The 18,422-nt window shown below is 45.2% G+C and overlaps 1 protein-coding gene and 1 long non-coding RNA gene across 6 annotated transcripts in view; both read left to right on the top strand.

Annotated features, from left to right (window-relative positions):
* LOC140356743 (uncharacterized) overlaps window positions 1-18,422 on the top strand; it is a 522,351-nt gene that overhangs the window by 214,553 nt on the left and 289,376 nt on the right. The window lies entirely within an intron of this gene.
* Window positions 8,103-18,422, top strand: part of efr3a (EFR3 homolog A (S. cerevisiae)) — a 150,177-nt gene continuing 139,857 nt past the window's right edge. For 2 of the 5 annotated variants that reach the window (XM_072441923.1, XM_072441921.1), the window contains exon 1: window positions 8,103-8,245. In XM_072441923.1, coding sequence (XP_072298024.1) covers window positions 8,119-8,245 — 127 coding nt within the window. In that variant the 5' untranslated portion in view covers window positions 8,103-8,118. The remainder of the gene's footprint in view (window positions 8,246-18,422) is intronic. The other 3 variants (XM_072441922.1, XM_072441924.1, XM_072441925.1) reach the window with 3 other exon arrangements.

Here is an 18,422-nt window from a genome sequence, read left to right as displayed (position 1 = left end):
TTATGAGTGGATGTTATGCATGAATCTTATGTTCCTTCTCTGTGTCGAGCGTTTTGTTTTGTGTGGTTATGCCGTTTTGTGCTGTTGTGGGGGGAAAACATATTAAAAGTTAGCGGGAATCAGGGTAAAACAAATTAATTTCACCATCAACTACTTTAATGTTGCATATTTCTCTTTTCTGTTGAACTCTGCTTAACTGTGTCCACCTGAGCATTTAACCCCGTCATAAGGGATGATGTTCCCCCTGTGCTTGCGGAGGAGGACTCACATTAACGTCTTGATATGACAAAGTACATACCCGGCGCGAAGCTTGTCTGCCGGGCACAGATGCGGGACAATATGAGACACTGAGCACAGATGGGCGTTTCAAATCTCATCATAAATCTGAGTAAAAATAACCTTCTCACACTTGCAGACAACAAGGCAGGGCCAAACAATTACTCCTGCATGCAGCGTTTCATATATATCACTTGTGTGATAAATAAAAGGCTAAAGTACGTGGGAGCAGGTGGGATAGAACTGGATATCATAAGGTCTCTTTTGTCATCTTAATTGTTATGTAACAATGAAGTTAAATGATTAATGTGGCAATGTTATGCATATTGATTGTTGGTTGTAATATGATGGATGGAATGCATCTCGTATGCAGTATAGGTTGTTTTTGAGTTCTAGAATTGTATTATTTCATAATTTCAGACTTGTAAAATGGAAATCCGCAAACGTCGAACCATCATTATTTGTTTTGGATTGGCTCCACAAACCTGCAATATTAAAGTCTTTCTGAAGCTTTTTAGAACAAATTTGTGTATCTGTACTTGAGTATTAAAAGTTCAGGCAAACCTCTTCTCTTTATTTTTTAACCTATGTATCTGTACTGCTTACTGCCTAAAAGTGCGCCCTCTGTTTTTTTCTCCACTTCTATACTTTAGATCCCATTGATAATATCTCATTGATTTACATTGAATAATATGCCACAAGAAGCAATTACCCATAGTTTGTGAGAAAGTCTCAACTTTTACAAACGCATGTCCTACCTGTTTGCTGTTAATGATGGACTAAACGGCTTTAATTCTGTACATTCTTGTACTCGGTCTCTCCATAAGGAACCATTGAAAAACAATATCCACTTTTATTTTTCCTGAAGTTATCCGATTTCGAGATATTGTCAAGTAAACAAAGTTTTCTTCGTTGACGATGGTCAGGATTAAGGCTCGTCCGGCGCATTTCTCCGTCCATAACAAATGACCTGTTTGACTTATAAGATGGTGTTTGGCATCGATCTTTTCTTCAGACTGTTACCTACAGAATGAGACCATCCACCAATTTTTCTGTCGACAGGTTTGTTTTCTAGGGGAAAAATGTAAGTTCTGAAGCCCTGACAGTGTTCATGTGCACATCTACAGAAACTAGAAGGCCTAGGCTTTCTAATGATGCATCACACTTGCATGTGGGCTGTAAGATCCTCTTTTAATAAGCAATGCCATTTGGGTAAGTCCAACCATTGTGCACATGGCGAAATAGGTGGATGGTAACAGGTTAAACATTTTCTTAAATGGAAAATGTTAAAGGAGCGATTTTTGTGAACAATCATAGTCTCATTTCCTCTTGGCGTGGACAGTCATGTCAATCATTCCCTGTGTGCTACTGCACACCTGCAGGCTCGTTCTGGCTCGTTCCCAGGATAGCAGTACGTTTCCCTGGCTGCGCATGCAGAAGAGACGGAAATCTGTGGAGACAAGAGATGAGAACTAATGCCACTTAGAAGCTGTTTTATGAAACTGTTTTTTATATTCTCTTAATTTAGTAATTGCTGCTATGCACTATAAGGGACAGTATCACTGAGATTTTTGTGTAAAGTAAAATGTAATTTTATATCAAATATATTATATATTTTCTCACATCTGGTATCAGCTTCTAAGTCATAGTATTGCCATTGTCAAAGATGGAAATAAAGTGTGTTAACTTAATTAATTCAGTTGTAAATGTGTATTTAAAATATATATTCATACAGTCTATGTAAAATATTCCATTTTGGACATTTAAAGAAAAATCCCGCACACTGTCTTACTTGCAAGTGAAATTTATTTACAGGTGGGGAGGCAACGTGTCGGCAACTAGGCCTTCGCCAGCCTGACGAAGCGTCACGTTTACATTGCGTGACGCTACATTTAGCGCAGTGGTTCTTAACCTTTTGGAGGTACTGTACCCCACCAGTTTCTTAAGCACATTCATCGAACCCTTCTTAATTGGAAAAATTAAATGTGATTTTTTCAAATTCAAAACCTAGGTACAGTTTATATTTTACTGGTGCACAAAATGAACCGTGCATCAACATCACTGTGTATTAAGAACAACATTTTCACACAGAAACAAAAACATCATAATGAATATTTACTGCAAATCAGTGTGACTTCTGCATTTGCCTTACTGAAACCTGTTCAGAAAGGCCTTGGCAAGTGCCACTGTCATGTCATTTTTGCAACAAAGTTGCAAAAATCTGTTCATTTTCTTAATTTTTATGTCCAGCATCCTCGAAAAGGATTGCTCGCAAATATATTATATTATAGTATAGTAGTTATAGAAAAGAACAAGGGTAATGGCCCTTTTGGGGCCAGGCTGGTGCCATGTCTTAGCCCTGATACAAGGGCATTGATTCAGGCTAGTCTCTGGGGACTCTGGCCTGGTCCTTTTGGCCCTTTAGGGGCCAGGCTGGTGCCAAAACTAAGCCTAGAAAGGAGGGCTTTGATACAGGCTCGACTCAAGGGCCTTTTCCGTGGTCCTTTTTGCCCTTTTGGGGCCAATCCGGTGCAAAGACTTAGGCAAAAAAGGAGAGATTTGATACAGGATAAACTCTGGGGCGATTTCCCTGGTCCTTTTGGCCCTTTTAGGGGCAAGCTGGTACCAAGACTTGGCCCAGAAAGGTGCGCTTTGATTCAGTTTAAAATTTTAAGAAAGAAATCACAGGACGTATCATCTCGACAGTCACAAGTTGACTACCGAGCGCACCAAATTCTCTGCAGCACAGATAGGCTAAGCGGGCCGTGTCATCACAAATCATATGAGTCGAATGTGTGTCTTGACTTCCGCCGAACCCCTGAGATTGACTCAATTAAGCATCACGCACGCCTTTTTCCTACTCACCTGCAACAGAATCTGATATATTTTGCATCACCAGTCGCCACTGGTGACTGGGCACAAGGTGCTCTAGTTTTTATAGCAGGAAAAAAGAGTTTCCGTTATTATTATTTTTATTTTTCCCCCACAAACCACCCCAATTTTTACCCCTGAGAGTTAATTCTGAACCAGTCTCTCTCTATCTACAGTAGGTGGTGGTAAATGGCATGTTATTGTGGCAACCTGATAAATATATCCACTTACTTGGATGCGTTTTGGTTTACAGGCATTTTGAATGGGATAAAAAATATGACTTTGTCTTAAACTGTGAAATTTGGCACACTTATTCTCAACATCACACTGAACATAAAAGCCAATGGGGACAAAACTTTAACCCTATCTTGAACCGTGAGGTTGTAAAACAGTTGAATTAAGTAGTATAAAGTTGTTACCATTTGTGGGGGATGGGTAATGTAGGAGGGGGGGATTAGAGGTGTGCTCTTTTCAGTGGCTCATACCCCACTGTCAAGTGGGGCCTTTATTTTTGCGCACGGCTTTAATTATTATGATTATTTGTATCTCTTATCTATGGATCATGTTTTTTCCCTGTGTCCTTAATAATTATTATAATAAAGACGAATAATGTCATGTATGTGATAGGGATGTCCCGATCAGGTTTTTTTTGGCCCTGATCCGATTTTGAGTCATCTGATTTTGAGTATCTGCCGATACAGAGTCCCGATCCGATACCTTCTTAACACATTAAAAAAATGCACAAATGCAACATAAACAGGTTGTTCCCAGTTTTTATTTTATTTGTTACCTTTCTTTGAGGTAGCTTGAATAAGAAATAATATGGCAGCATTTGAATTAAATAAAAAATAGCAGCTCAACTTAAAATACCCAGCAAGCATGTAAACAAAAAAGCCAAGTGCTTATTAAATGAAAGTGCAACAGTGTCAAGTAAGGACAGTAATGTGCTTTTCAGAACTGCACTCTTAATTATCTTCTGGCTTAAATAATAAAATGTCTGTTTTTCTTGATGGAATTCGTCTGAATGTCTTCGAGTCGAGAGTAAGCCAGGGGAAAGTGTTTGAAGTGACCTACAATATTCCTCGCAGTAGCCACGGTGTCTGTTACAACGCGTTGGGAAAGCAAGCCCTCATGTTCGCTAAGTTGGCAAGAATGCGCACTCCGCACCCCCATTAGCACCGTTGTGGCAAAATTACATTGACCCGATGCTGAGCATTTTTTCCTTAATCTGTTTGATGCGCTCTGCTGTGTGGGATCCATGAAATTCCCTGGGCATGCAGGGTCTCATGGCAGAAAACAAAAGTTTTCTGTAAGTGAAGTTTACACTTTACGGCAGTAAAATGTCGTGATTCATTCATGCATTATAAAGAGGTGAGAGATGTATAGTGCTGATCAAGCTAATAAGAGTAAAATGTATATCCGATCACTGATCGGGATGCAACATCTGATTTCAATCAAGTTTGAAACGACGTGATCGGGCCCGATTTCCGATCACGTGATCGGATCGGGACATCCCTAGTATGTGAGGGATATGTTGATGTTGCATACAGAACTGGATGGCCAATTGTTTATTTTTCTCTTGGTGAAGAGGCATGTATTAGATTGTTATCATGCTCCTTTTCAGGCATGTGTTTCATGTACTGGTTTTGTTAAGAATTTTTGTTTTTTTTGTCAGAGAATTGCAGGGGAAGAGTACAATAAAGTACAATTCAACTAGTTCAATATTTCCCTATTTTTCTACACCTTTTCATTGTGCAGCTCCGTTGCCCTGCGCGCTTATTCGTTGAGCTGTAGATCCTCTCGTCCCCAAAAGTTTTCCAAAGCAACATTGCTTCTAAGTGCCTAGCTGTACTTTGGAGTCTCGTTGACCAAATCAGTCACTTGCAAATAAGCATTTCCAGCAGTACAGTTTGCAGTGCTTCTTGGAGCCTGTGAGCCATTGATAGCTCTCGTAGTTGGAACTTTGAAAGTGGCGCACAAACCCGCCTGTGACAGGCTTTGTAGCATCTGCGTCGGATGACCTCTCCTTACAATGCCTAACTTTTCTTGAGAATGACGTTATAGTTATATCCTCGACCACATCGATATATTTTCCTCCTTCCGCCATTGTAGGTTGAAAAAACAGCATAGTAGTACGCAAATTAATTTGTTTATCAAAATCAGTTTCCTAGTTCTGAGGTTCTGCATAGACCTGCCCATAGGACCTGCCTCTCAATATTGGTAATCCAATCAAAAGACGTGCAAGCATTACGCCTGCTAGAAGGCGTACAATAGCCAACTCTAAAGCTGATTGGTTGACACAAAATTTTCATTTCCATTCACTTTAAGCTACAAGCACCCGCACTGTTGATTCTGAAGGCCTGAGGGAAGATTTAGATGGCAACACATGATGGCTGAATATGATAACAAAAAGACCAGCCCTCCAAATCTCAACCTGGGGCTGGAAGCAGTGCAACCAAGAGGAAAGCGATGAAATGAAGAGTATAACTCTTACTCTGGGGAATAATTTAACCTGTTACCATTCGCCTATTTCGCCCTGTGCACAATGGTTGGACATACCCAAATAGCATTGCTTATTAAAAGAGGATCTTACAGCCCACTTGTGAGTATGATGCATCATTAGAAAGTTTAGGCCTTCTAGTTTCTGCAGATGTGCATACGCTCAACAGTTTTATGTTGCTACCTTCACCTATGATCATGAGCTTTGGGTAATAACCGAAAGGACAAGATCGCAGATACAAGTGATCGAAATGAGTTTACTCTGCTGGGTTGTTTGACACTCCCTTAGAGATAGGGTGAGAGGCTCAGTCACATGGGAGGAGTTTGGAGTAGAGCCGCTGCTCCTTCACTTCGAGAGGAGCCAGCTGAGGTGGCCTGGGCATCTGTTCCGGGTGCCTTCTGGACGCATCTCTCGGGAGGTGTTCCGGGCACGTTCCTGGGTCTTCCCCAAGACAGGATGGAGGGTGTATATTTCTTGGCTGGCTGGGGAACGCCTCGGGATCCCTCCGTCGGAGCTGGAGGAAGTGTCTGGGGTGGGGGAAGTCTGGGAGTCCCTGCTTAGACTGCTGCCACTGCAACCAGGCCCCAGAGAAGCAGAAGAAGATGGATGGATGGATGGACATTTGAAGAGGGCGCTAGAGAGCCATTTTAAAAGACAGAAACTCAATTAGCATATTAGCACAGAGAGCCATTTTAAAAGACGGAAACTCAATTAGCATATTAGCACAGAGAGCCATTTTAAAAGACGGAAACTCACTTAGCATATTAGCACAATTCTGCCTGTGCTAGTTTTTCCCCAAAACAAATTGCAATTTAAAAAATAAATTATATATTGGTCATGCTCAACAGTCTATTTATCAAGTTAATAATCTTGCATAGCACATTGTTTTGCACATTTTGACTAAATGTTTTTGATGAACTGTTGGAGATTTCAAAAGATATGTCTCGGTTTTCAATTACCAGATTTGATCCAATATGACCAACCTCCTGTAGGGTTTAGGGTGGGGTCATAAGGCTACCCCAAATAAATTGTCTGTTTGCTGTTACCCGAGTCAACATTTTCCAAGTGGGTCGGACGGTAGGCAAATTCTTATTTTTTTTACTTTGAAGGCAAAAAAAAAGATCAAAATTTTGTCATTTTTTGAGTCGGAGTGACCACCAGGGGTCAGGCTTCAACAGTCAATGCCGGAAAACGTCTCTATCAACCCGATCGGGAGACTAAATCTCACGATTTTAAGATATTTCAATCGACCTTTTGTACGCCGCTATCCTTTATTTTGGTAGCGAAGGCGAGCGGGGGGAACATGCGGGGGACACAGGCGCCGCCATGTTTGTTGTGATGACGCTGCTGGGGGTGTTTCAATCCCAGAATGCATTTGCGTAAGTCAAATTTCACACCCTGACAGAGGGTGACATTACTATGGACACTTCAGTGGCGCCGACAAGGGCAAACCAACTTGTAAAAGGCAATATGACGCCTCCTACGCGCGATCTGTTATATTACAGAAACATGTGGGGGACTGAATACGAAGACGCACATGCGGTGCGCAGTGTGTTATCAGTCCTTTGAGATGAAAGACAGGTTTACCTATCTGCGTGATAAAAATATTCGACACGGTGGTTCAGGAAAGACCGGTCGGTGAGTGGGCAAAATAATTGAAAAATTAAAGATTTTGACGTTTTTTCAGCAAAATGCTGATATTTTTTTTTCCAGACATATTATTTTGCTCAGCCTAATGTATTTTTTTTACATGTCCTGACACTACCTATTGCCTACGTTGAAATCTTTCCACTCAGAGCCATTTTTTTTCTCTGGGTCTTCACTCAGCGTCAGAGCTCACTGAGCTCTAACATTCAATACAATTTATTTGCCTATTTGCCATTTCTTACTACTACATTTTTGCGTTTTCCCTCCTTTTACAGTTAATATAGTGCTTTTGCACTTTCCTGCTCATGCCCTAATAATGCATAATATTTTTGTCCTACCTGGTTCAAACACTCCAAATTGCACCATGCAGTTCTTTGTTTACTTAGGCTTCTGCTGCTTTTGGAAGCACATCCTGGTCCTGTTGTCACCTGATAGCCGGCTCACCTTTCCATCTGGTTTCATTTGCATTTACAAAGGGCCGAAACCTGAGACTGTAGATCCAGGTAAGCCCCGCCCACTGCACACTTAACTCGACTTCCTATTGGCTCGCATGCCTGGCCTGTGTCACTCCACAGGCCAGGTGAGTTGTATGCACTGCAGGGGAAGAATATATTTGTCGTCTGTAGTGCTAAGTATTCTCACTACTGGGACATATTGGCTTTAAATGATTTTGGAATCTCGGAACTTCGTTTCTGAAAATTTGAAAACCGGATATATGCTGTGCCACAATTGAGGTTCATTTTTGCTGGATAGAATTGAAGAAATTATCAAACTTTTGACACATTTTATTGAACCTTTCGAGTCGTTTTTGGCGTTGGTTGGATATGTCCGTGTTGTGTGCCCGGGTGCGCAGAGGGGTGCTCCGCCGGTACAGGCAGGTGCCCAGGACCGAGGCCGACGGGACCTTCAACTTGAGGAGGAACACCACTCGCACCAGCCTGATCCAGTCAGGTACCAGCAGCACGTCTTAGATTGGTGCTCGTGGATCTAAGAGTATCTGCTTGAATAGAATATGAGCTGGAGGAGCAAATATAATAGGTTAAAAGGTCAAAAACAGACATAGTTGCACGTTGGTAGGTGGTTGGTTTCAATAGAAGCAGCAATTTTATTCATGTGAATCACAGGAATGTTGTTGATTGTGTGAATTTCATTCACATTAAACATATCCATCCATCCATCCATCTTCTGCCGCTTTATCCGGGGCCGGGTCGCGGGGGCAGCAGTCTGAGCAGGGACTCCCAGACTTCCTTCTCCCCAGAAACTTCCTCTAACTCCTCCGGGGGGATCCCGAGGCGTTCCCAGGCCAGCCGAGAGACATAGTCTCTCCAGCGTGTCCTGGGTCTTCCCCGGGGCCTCTTCCCGGTGGGACATGCCTGAAACACCTCCCGAGGGAGGCGCCCAGGAGGCATCCGGAACAGATGCCAGAGCCACCTCAGCTGGCTCCTCTCGACGTGGAGGAGCAGCGGCTCTACTCCGAGCTCCCCCCGTGTGGCCGAGCTCCTCACCCTATCTCTAAGGAAGCGCCCAGCCACACGGCGGAGGAAACTCATTTCGACCGCTTGTATCCGCGATCTTGTTCTTTCGGTCATTACCCAAAGCTCATGACCATAGGTGAGGGTGGGAACGTAGACCGACCGGTAAATTGAGAGCTTTGCCTTTCGGCTCAGCTCCCTCTTTACCACAACGGTCCGATGCAGCGACTGCATCACTGCAGCCGCTGCACCGATCCGCCTGTCGATCTCACGCTCCATCCTTCCCTCACTCGTGAACAAGACCCCGAGATACTTGAACTCCTCCACTTGGGGCAAGGACACCCCACCCACCTGGAGAGGGCAAGCCACCTTTTTCCGGTCGAGAACTATGGCCTCGGATTTGGAGGTGCTGATTCTCATCCCAGCCGCTTCACACTCGGCTGCAAACCGTCCCAGTGCATGTTGCAGGTCCGGGTTTGATGGAGCCATCAGGACAACATCGTCTGCAAACAGCAGAGATGAGATCCTGTGGTCCCCAAACCGGACACCCTCCGACCCCTGACTGCGCCTAGAAATTCTGTCCATAAACATTATGAACAGAACCGGTGACAAAGGGCAGCCCTGGCGGAGTCCAACATGCACTGGGAACAGGTCTGACTTACTGCCGGCAATGCGAACACAGCTCCTGCTCCGGTCATACAGGGACCGGACAGCCCTGAGCAAAGGTTCCCCGGACCCCGTACTCCCAGAGCACCCCCCAAAGGACACCCCGAGGGACACGGTCCAAAGCCTTCTCCAGATCCACAAAGCACCTGTGGACTGGTTGGGCAAACTCCCATGAGCCCTCGAGCACCCGATGGAGGGTATAGAGCTGCTCCAGTGTTCCACGACCGGGACAAAAAACCGCTCTGCTCCTCCTGAATCCGAGGTTCGACTATCGGTCGGATTCTCCTCTCCAGTACCTTGGAATAGACCTTACCCGGGAGGCTGAGGAGTGTGATCCCTCTGTAGTTGGAACACACCCTCCGGTCCCCCTTCTTGAACAGAGGGACTACCACCCCGGTCTGCCAGTCCAGAGGCACGGTCCCCGAACGCCACGCGATGTTGCAGAGACGTGTCAACCAAGACAGTCCTACAACATCCAGATACTTTAGGTACTCGGGGCGGAGCTCATCCACCCCCGGAGCCCTGCCACCGAGGAGTTTGCGAACAACCTCAGTGACTTCAGCTTGGGTGATGGATGAGCCAGCCTCCGAGTCCCCGGTCTCTACTTCCTCTTCGGAAGACGTGACTGAGGGATTAAGGAGGTCCTCAAAGTATTCCTTCCACCGTCCGACATCCCCAGTCGAGGTCAGCAGGCCTCCACCCGCACCGTAAACGGTGTTGGTGAGACACTGCTTCCCCCTCCTGAGGCGCCGGACGGTTTGCCAGAATTTCTTTGGTGCCGACCGATAGTCCTCCTCCATGGCCTCCACGAACTCCTCCCAGGCCCGGGTTTTTGCCTCTGCGACAGCACGAGCCGCGGCTCGCTTGGCCTGCCGATACCCGTCGATGACCTCCGGAGACCTACAAGCCAGAGTGGCCTGATAGGCCTCCTTCTTCAGTCTGACGGCATCCCTTACTTCCGGTGTCCACCACCGGGTTCGGGGGTTGCCACCACGACAGGCACCGGAGGCCTTGCGACCACAACTCCGTCTGTCCGGCTTCCTCCTCCGCCAGCGGATCCAACTCACCACCAGGTGGTGATCGGTTGACAACTCTGCCCCTCTCTTCACCCGGGTGTCCAAGACACGCGGCCGGAGGTCTGATGACACGACAACAAAGTCGATCATTGACCTCCGGCCTAGGATGTCCTGGTGCCATGTGCACTGATTTTGTTCGTTATGGACAATCCGTGGCTAGCACAGAAGTCCAATAACTGAACACCGCTCGGGTTCAGATCGGGGAAGCCGTTCTTCCCGATCTCCCCTCTCCAGGTGTCACTGTCATTCCCCACGTGGGCGTTGAAGTCCCCCAGTAGAACAACGGAGTCCCCGGTCGGTGCACTGTCCAGTACCCCTCCCAAGGACTCCAAGAAGGCCGGGTACTCTGCACTGCTGTTCGGCCTGTATGCCGCCACAACAGTGAGAGACCTGTCTCCCACCCGAAGGCGGAGGGACGCGGCCCTCTCGTTCACCGGGGTAAACTCCAACACGTGGCGGCTGAGCTGAGGGGCTATCAGCAAGCCCACACCAGCCCGCCGCCTCTCCCCGCGGGCAACACCAGAGAAGTGGAGCGTCCAGCCCCTCTCGAGGAGATGGGTTCCAGAGCCCAAACTGTGCGTGGAGGTGAGGCCGACTATATCTAGTCGGTATCGCTCAACCTCCCGCACAAGCTCGGGCTCTTTACCCCCCAGCAAGGTGACATTCCATGTCCCCAGAGTTAGTCTCTGTGTCTGGAGATCTGGTCGCCGAGGCCCCTGCCGTCGACTGCCGCCCAGATCTCTCTGCACCGGCCCCTTATGGATCCTCCTGCGGGTGGTGGGCCCACGGGAGGGCGGCCCCACGTCGCTCTTTCGGGCTGTGCCCGGCCGGGCCCCGTGGGGTAAGACCCGGCCACCAGGCTCTCGCCATGGAGCACCCATCCCAGGCCTGGCTCCAGGATGGGGCCCCGGTGACGCCGATCCGGGCGACATAAACTGCCTTGTTCGTGTTGTCATCATAGAGGGCTTCTGAACCGATCTTTGTCTGACCCGTCACCTAGGACCTGTTTGCCTTGGGAGACCCTACCAGGGGCATGAAGCCCCCGACAACATAGCTCCCGGGATCATTCGGGCACTCAAACCCCTCCACCACGTTAAGGTGTCGGTTCAAGGAGAGGAGTGACATATCCAATTTCAATTAAATTTATTTTTGTAACGCCCAAAAACAGCGGTTGTCTCGGACAGTGAAAAAAGGATTAAACAATGTTCATGGTGTCCTTAGACAAATGTCCCAAGCTCCCCTGTCCTTAGACCCTCCTTCTCGGCCAGGAAAAACTACAAAACATATTAAAGTCAATATCTGTTTTTCTAATTATGACTTAGTTTAGTAGGATAGCACCTGTGCTAAATATTTATCATAGTTGATCTATCTTTAAGTTGCAATTTATGAAGTAATTCAATTTTTTTTTTATTAACAGACTTATTAAAAAAACAGACTTAACTGAAACTATTTCATGAAAGTTTAAACAATCATTCAGAAAAAAAGGATTTAGGTTCTTGTTTTCAGTATGGTTGCTAGATAACAGTTTAATTACCTCGACCTATGTCATATTTTCTGACCATGTCCAAACAAAATAAATATTTTCAGACTGGGGACAAATTGGCAAAATGTTTGTGACTTCATTGATTTTATATATATATATATATATATATATATATATATATATATATATATATATATATATATACTCATATATACCATACTCCCGGAGCACCCCCAAAAGACAACAAAAGGGATACGGTCAAAAGCCTTTTCCAGATCCACAAAGCACATTTGGACTGGTTGCGCAAACTCCCTTGAATCCTCAAGCACCCGATGGGGAGTAAATAGCTGTTCCAGTGTTACACATCCAGGACAAAAACCACACCGCTCCTCCTGAATCTGAGGTTCGTCAATCGGTTGGATTCTCCAGCCCAGTACTCTGGAGTAGACCTTACAAGGGAGGGTTGGGAGTGTGATCCCTCTGTAATTGAATTACATCTTGAAGTTCCCCTTCTTAAACAGGGGAACCACCACCCCTATCTGCCAATCTAGAGGAACTGTCCAGACCAGCACACAATGTTGCAGAGACCTGTCAGCCAAGACAGTCCCACAACATCCAGAAACTTTAGATATCTGGAACAGATCTCATTCACCCACGGAGCCTTGTAACAAGGAGAGTGCCTCAATGGCCTCAGCTTGGGTGATGAACGAGTCTGCCTCAGAGTCCTCAGCCTCTGTTTCCTCCGCGGAAGACGTGACAGTGGAATTAAGGAAATCCTCAAAGTATTCCTTCCACTGTCTGACGACATACTCCGTTGAGCTCCCCATCCACACTGTCAACTGTGCTGGTGAAGATCCGCTTACTCCTCCTGAAGCATCAGGCAATTTGCCAGAATTTTTAAAATTCAAGTCTTCCTCTGCAACAGCACGAACTTCAGGTTTGATTGGACTCCTTCTTCAGCTTAACGTCATTCTTTACTTCTGGGGTCCATCAAAGTGTTCAGTGATTGCCACAGGGACTAAAAGAAAGCCGGGTACGCTGCACTGCTGTTTGGCTCATAGGCTGACACAACAGAGAGAGAGCTGTCCCCGGCCCGAAGGCGTAGGGAAGTGACCCTCTCATTTACTGGGGTAAACTCCCAACACGTTGGGGCTGAGATGTGGGATTATGAGCAAGCCCACTCCAGCTTGCCACCTCTCACCTTGGGTAATGCCAGGGAAGTGTACAGCCTCTCTCGAAAATAGTTCTTCCAGAATACGAGCTGTATGGCAGTGAGGTAGACTATATCTATATGAAATTTCCCCATGTGGGACAATAAAGGAATATCTTATCTTATCTAGACTGTAACGCTTGACCCTCTCTGCCAGCGAGGTGACATTCCATGTCGCCAGTGCTAGAGGCGCGTGCGTGACTTTGGTCCCCTAGGCACCTGCCCCATACATTGCACCGGCCCCTTATGGTCCTGCGGATGGTGGGTCTACAGGAAGTTGGTTCCACGTCGGCAAGTATGGTCCAACGTTGCCTGGGTCCAGGGTGGAGCCCGGTTACACCATTGCAAGCGATGTAACGGACCTAGATTTTGAAAATGTTTTTACTCATAAGGGTTTTGGAAAAAGTAAAGTTGTCTGTAAAAAAATTAACTGATGGCTCTGTAGAATATCAAAAAGTTCGTTAGACAGGCAGAACTCAAATCAAATTTGTTTCCTGATTTGCAAAAGAAATCCTCATGCAAACTGATGTGATTTATTCTGGGTGTTCACCTCAAAGTCTCCTGCCGCTGCTCCTGTGTCTGCGTCCCACAGGGCTAACTTCTAGTTTGAAATAGAGCTGAATGTTATTTCAGTCTAGTGCTTGATATTTGGTTCAGTCCTTGTCATCCAACTCCTTGTTTATTATGTTTTTTTTGTGTGTTTTTTTATATTTAACCATTTAATTGTATGTTTTGTTTTATTTGTTTAACAACAAAATTCTGATTCTTAGCGCCTAAGAAAACCAATAACATTACTTCATAACCATAAAAATGTTTCTCATTTACAAATAATACAATAAGAAAGGAGTAGGTGAAAGTAAAAACGTATTTAATCCCACCCCTTATTCCTCATTGTTCAATAATCATATTTTATACCTTGCTTACACTCAAACCAGTCAGTTTAATGTACAATATTGTAATCCTTTCTTGTATTAATTTCAGCACTCTCATATCTCCTTAAAACAGTATGTAATTATTTTTTGAATTCCTTTATATTTACACTTTGTTTTAATGCCACTGGCATTTTACTTAGGGAGTGTCTGCAGTGCAGCGGCGCGCGGCCGAAAAAGCCATGTTATTTTTGTGCCAGCCGCACGTAGCGGCTCCTGAAACTGCGCCGCTATTTGAGTGCGGTTTAGCGCCGTTTTAGACCGCGCCGGGTTAAGGTTAGGGTTAAGGTTAGGGTTAAGGTTAGGGTTAGGGTTAAGGTTAAGGTTATGGTTATGGTTATGGTTATGGTTATGGTTATGGTTAAGGTTAAGGTTAAGGTTAAGGTTAGGGTTAGGGTTAGGGTTAGGGTTAAGGTTAAGGTTAAGGTTAAGGTTAAGGTTAAGGTTAAGGTTAAGGTTAAGGTTAAGGTTAAGGTTAAGGTTAGCCAGGAGGCTATAACGGGCTATAAGGGAAATACAGCGGTCCCTGAAACTGCACTGCAATTTGACCGCGCCGCGGCTCTCTAGCCACGGCCTTTTACTTAACTAAAGCACAAAAGCTTTTCCTAGATTCTCTCATTCATTGATTCCTTTTGTTTCAGTTTTAAAGTCATTTTGCAGTGATAAATGGTAAACTTCCGGTCCGCGTCTCGGTTGCTCGAAAGATGGAGCTCCCCAAACTGATTTTATATTTTTAAGGATATGTTTTGTATCAAATGCAGCCTATAACAGTGTTTTATGAAATTTGTATCTGGATTAACTACTTTCAACCACTGTATATCTGGATTTTAACGTTTTAAACTACTAGTACACTGACCAGCTACTTCAAGCTAGGATGCCGTCACTCACTTCCTCATCCGGCTGTGAGAGTTGCACTGGCCTGCGCCAGCGGGTGGCCGAGCTGGAACAAACAGTATCCGCAAAGAGTATCCGCGCTGTGTGTTCCTCGCCGGTTTGGGAGCCAGGGCCAAGGCTCTGGTGATCTCCACACCCATCAAGAGCTCATGGACTTTGGTCGGGTCACACAATGGTGTCAGGGCACCGTGCTCATTTTTGGACCTACAAAAGAGGTTTGGCCCCTGGAGTCTCCCGCATCTTCTGCCCACGCTCAGCCCATGGCTCAGCTGTGAGGACTACGTTTTGCAGCCCCTAAACCTCCAGGGCAGAGGAGTAGGCACTGCAGATCACCGTCACCTCTGGATCCACTGCACAAGGGTGAGTTTCTGCTGCTGCGCCCAACACCACCTCCACTTGCCGCTCCAGCTTCGTCCGGAGCCTCCTTGACTGCCCCCCGCACATTGCGGGCCATACTGCTCTGCACACACAGCGCTTGAACACTTGGCGTGAGCTGGGAGGCACAGCGGCGTTGGCCTCGCGAGGCCAGTTGTCTCGGGAACTCCGGGGGGGTTCCGCGGGGGAGGCAGTAACAGCGACAGCAACGGTTTTGTTGTTTTGTCGGTTTTGTTTTAGAAATGTTTTTCATTGCATGAGAACAGGCCTACACATACCTATTGTATGGCATTGTATTGTGGTAATCTGTCAGATAAATAAAGCTCAGTTAAATGTATTTATGTTGCTTGTTTAATAGATGTTTTATTGATTATTTACTGTGCTCAGCAACGCTAAGGGATTTTTGGCAAACGATATTGGTTATACAATAATGTTTATTATCGGTATGCCAGAATACTCTAATGCGTTATATATATAACACACATACATATATATATATATATATATATATATATGTTACTTTTATAACACAGTAGCGCAGTTACGTCACACGTTCATTTTCCAGGGCAGTGACAAGGTACCAGTGACATGCATTCAGGGGAGGCAGTGCCTCACCTGTCAATCTTTAAAAAAAAAAAAACATTAAAAATGAAAATAAAAATATTTTGTCATCTGGTATGTATTATAAATCCCCTTTCCGTTTGAATCCAATATCGAACAATATTTTGTCAAATAAGAATGTCAAAATGTTCAGATGTTTGCCGTTCAGATACAGGGAGGAGGCAGCACCTGCTCTGCCTCTCGGAGCACACACACACACTCATTGCATAATTTGCATTGCTGGTGCAATGCAAATTATGTGTCGCTATCTCCCTCAGTTTTTAACAAATAAAACACCCTGACGATGTGTTCTGTGCTTCCTTATTCTCGATAATGTATGAAATGTATTTCTGAAACGTGTTTTAGGCTCACAGATTCATTATAAAACTGCAGAAAATGTTCACTCTGCGAGGCATCAGTACGTGTGCCTCATGGAAGAGCCCGGCCGTGTGTGGACATGTGCGCTATCTTCTTCGTTATTATTTTGTATGTAGAATCGGGACGATTACATTTCCAAGTTAAAACGTTTCGCAAATCTGGATTTTCAATCAAAGGAAGAGGTTATAACTGAAGGAAGACCTACACCAGGGTTTCTTCAGACAGAGTGATACCTCTAAAATCGGTGCATACATTTATACCTCACCTACTTAGCCTAGTGGTTAGCGACACGGCCTGGAGTTCAAGAGATCCTGGGATTGTCTCCCGCTTGCCCCGATTTTTTGTGTTCAAACTTTTAAACTTTTTTTAGTTTGCTCAGTCTAGTTTGTTTTGGGATGAGTTATGTCAGTCTGAGATGAACGGAGGCAATGGTTCTTTAACATTTTTGATAACATCAGTGATCAGATTAAAGTCAGGTTTGATCATTTTGGTGAGCTAGCTTTCCTTGGTTTTGTGGATTGCACAACATTTTGTGAAATGTCCCAACATTTTGATGACACAAAACGAAAGTTACGACTGTAACTACGGTTCTATGAATCCCGGATGACCGCCAGAGGCGGTGCATAAAGCACTGGATGATCATCCTTGCGCATACACAGGTCGAGAATTAATAACAAAAAAGTCACCTTTGACCCCCCCGGCTCACTCACGTGAGTCTATATAGTCACGTGACACCGGGAGCTCAGTCCCTGGAAACCTTCTCGCAAAGCACGAGAATTCCGAGGGACCGGATGGTCCCGGTCATCCGGGATTCATAGAACTGTAGTTACAGTCGTAACTTTCATTCTATTTCATCCCTACTGACCGCCAGAGGCGGTGCATAAAGCACTGGATGACGAATACCAGCAGAGTCCCGAGGAATAGACAAAACCATACCTCAATGGGACGCAGAAGAGTGTTGCCGGAGAACCTCTTCCAGCGGTTGTGGAGAAACCACATTCACTCTGTAGAATCTTTAGTAGAAAAAGCTTCAGTTGTAGTCATCTGGACTCAGTTTGAAAAAATAGACGTTTCGACTCTCATCCAAGAGTCATTGTCAATAAAAGAATTTAGATCGAGAACTCCGATATTAATACTGTTCTGTGGTAAGACCCACCCATTGGGCGGAGCCTTCCTGAAGTAGAAAGAGTTGTTTGTTTCAACAGAAACTCCCCCCTTGTATCTACCGAGCTAGCCTATTCAGAATCTTAATGGGCTATTAGAATCCTCTTTGTCTTTGTGAGATCCTGGCTCAACCACCCTGAGTACCTGATTAGCATCCGAATGTCCTTGTCCTGGTCCTCTACCTTTCCAGGAGTTCAGTAACCCATTATAAATAACAGGAAGATTAAACCTTAGCCCTCCATTTCTGTTTAAAGAAGGTCTTTCTTTTTTAACAAAAATAGCTTCCTTGACTCCTCTTTCAAACCATCTTTTCTCCCTGCTTAAAACCTTCACCTCACCGTCTTCAAACGAGTGATTAGAGGCTTCAAGATGGAGATGCACGGCACTCTGAGGTCCTGAACTTGTATTTCTTCTGTGCTGATAAAGCCTCTTGTGTAGAGGCTGTTTTGTCTCAGCCTGTGGTTACCCCGCTTGGGCCCTCAACAGAGTGAAGAGAACCAAAAAGCAGGACAAAAGGGAAACTGAACAGAGAAGGAAGGGTGTTTCTATCCCTTATGTGTCTGGCCTGTCGGAAAAACTGCAGAGAATTTTTAGACAACACGAAGTCCCTGTTTATTTTAAACCAGGAAACACTTTAAGACAAAAACTGGTTCACCCTAAGGACAAGTTGCCGACTCAAAAACAGAGCAATGTAGTTTATTCGATCCAATGCAGTGAAGAAAGCTGTAAAGAACGGTACATAGGTGAGACAAAACAGCCTCTACACAAGAGGCTTTATCAGCACAGAAGAAATACAAGTTCAGGACCTCAGAGTGCCGTGCATCTCCATCTTGAAGCCTCTAATCACTCGTTTGAAGACGGTGAGGTGAAGGTTTTAAGCA

Source organism: Eucyclogobius newberryi, unplaced genomic scaffold (genome assembly GCF_026437365.1).
Source record: "Eucyclogobius newberryi isolate DKJ021-1_F unplaced genomic scaffold, fEucNew1.0.hap1 SCAF_12, whole genome shotgun sequence".
NCBI lineage: Eukaryota > Metazoa > Chordata > Actinopteri > Gobiiformes > Gobiidae > Eucyclogobius > Eucyclogobius newberryi.
The sequence above is the reverse complement of the archived record's forward strand: the minus strand, read 5'-3'. Positions and strand labels throughout refer to the sequence as shown.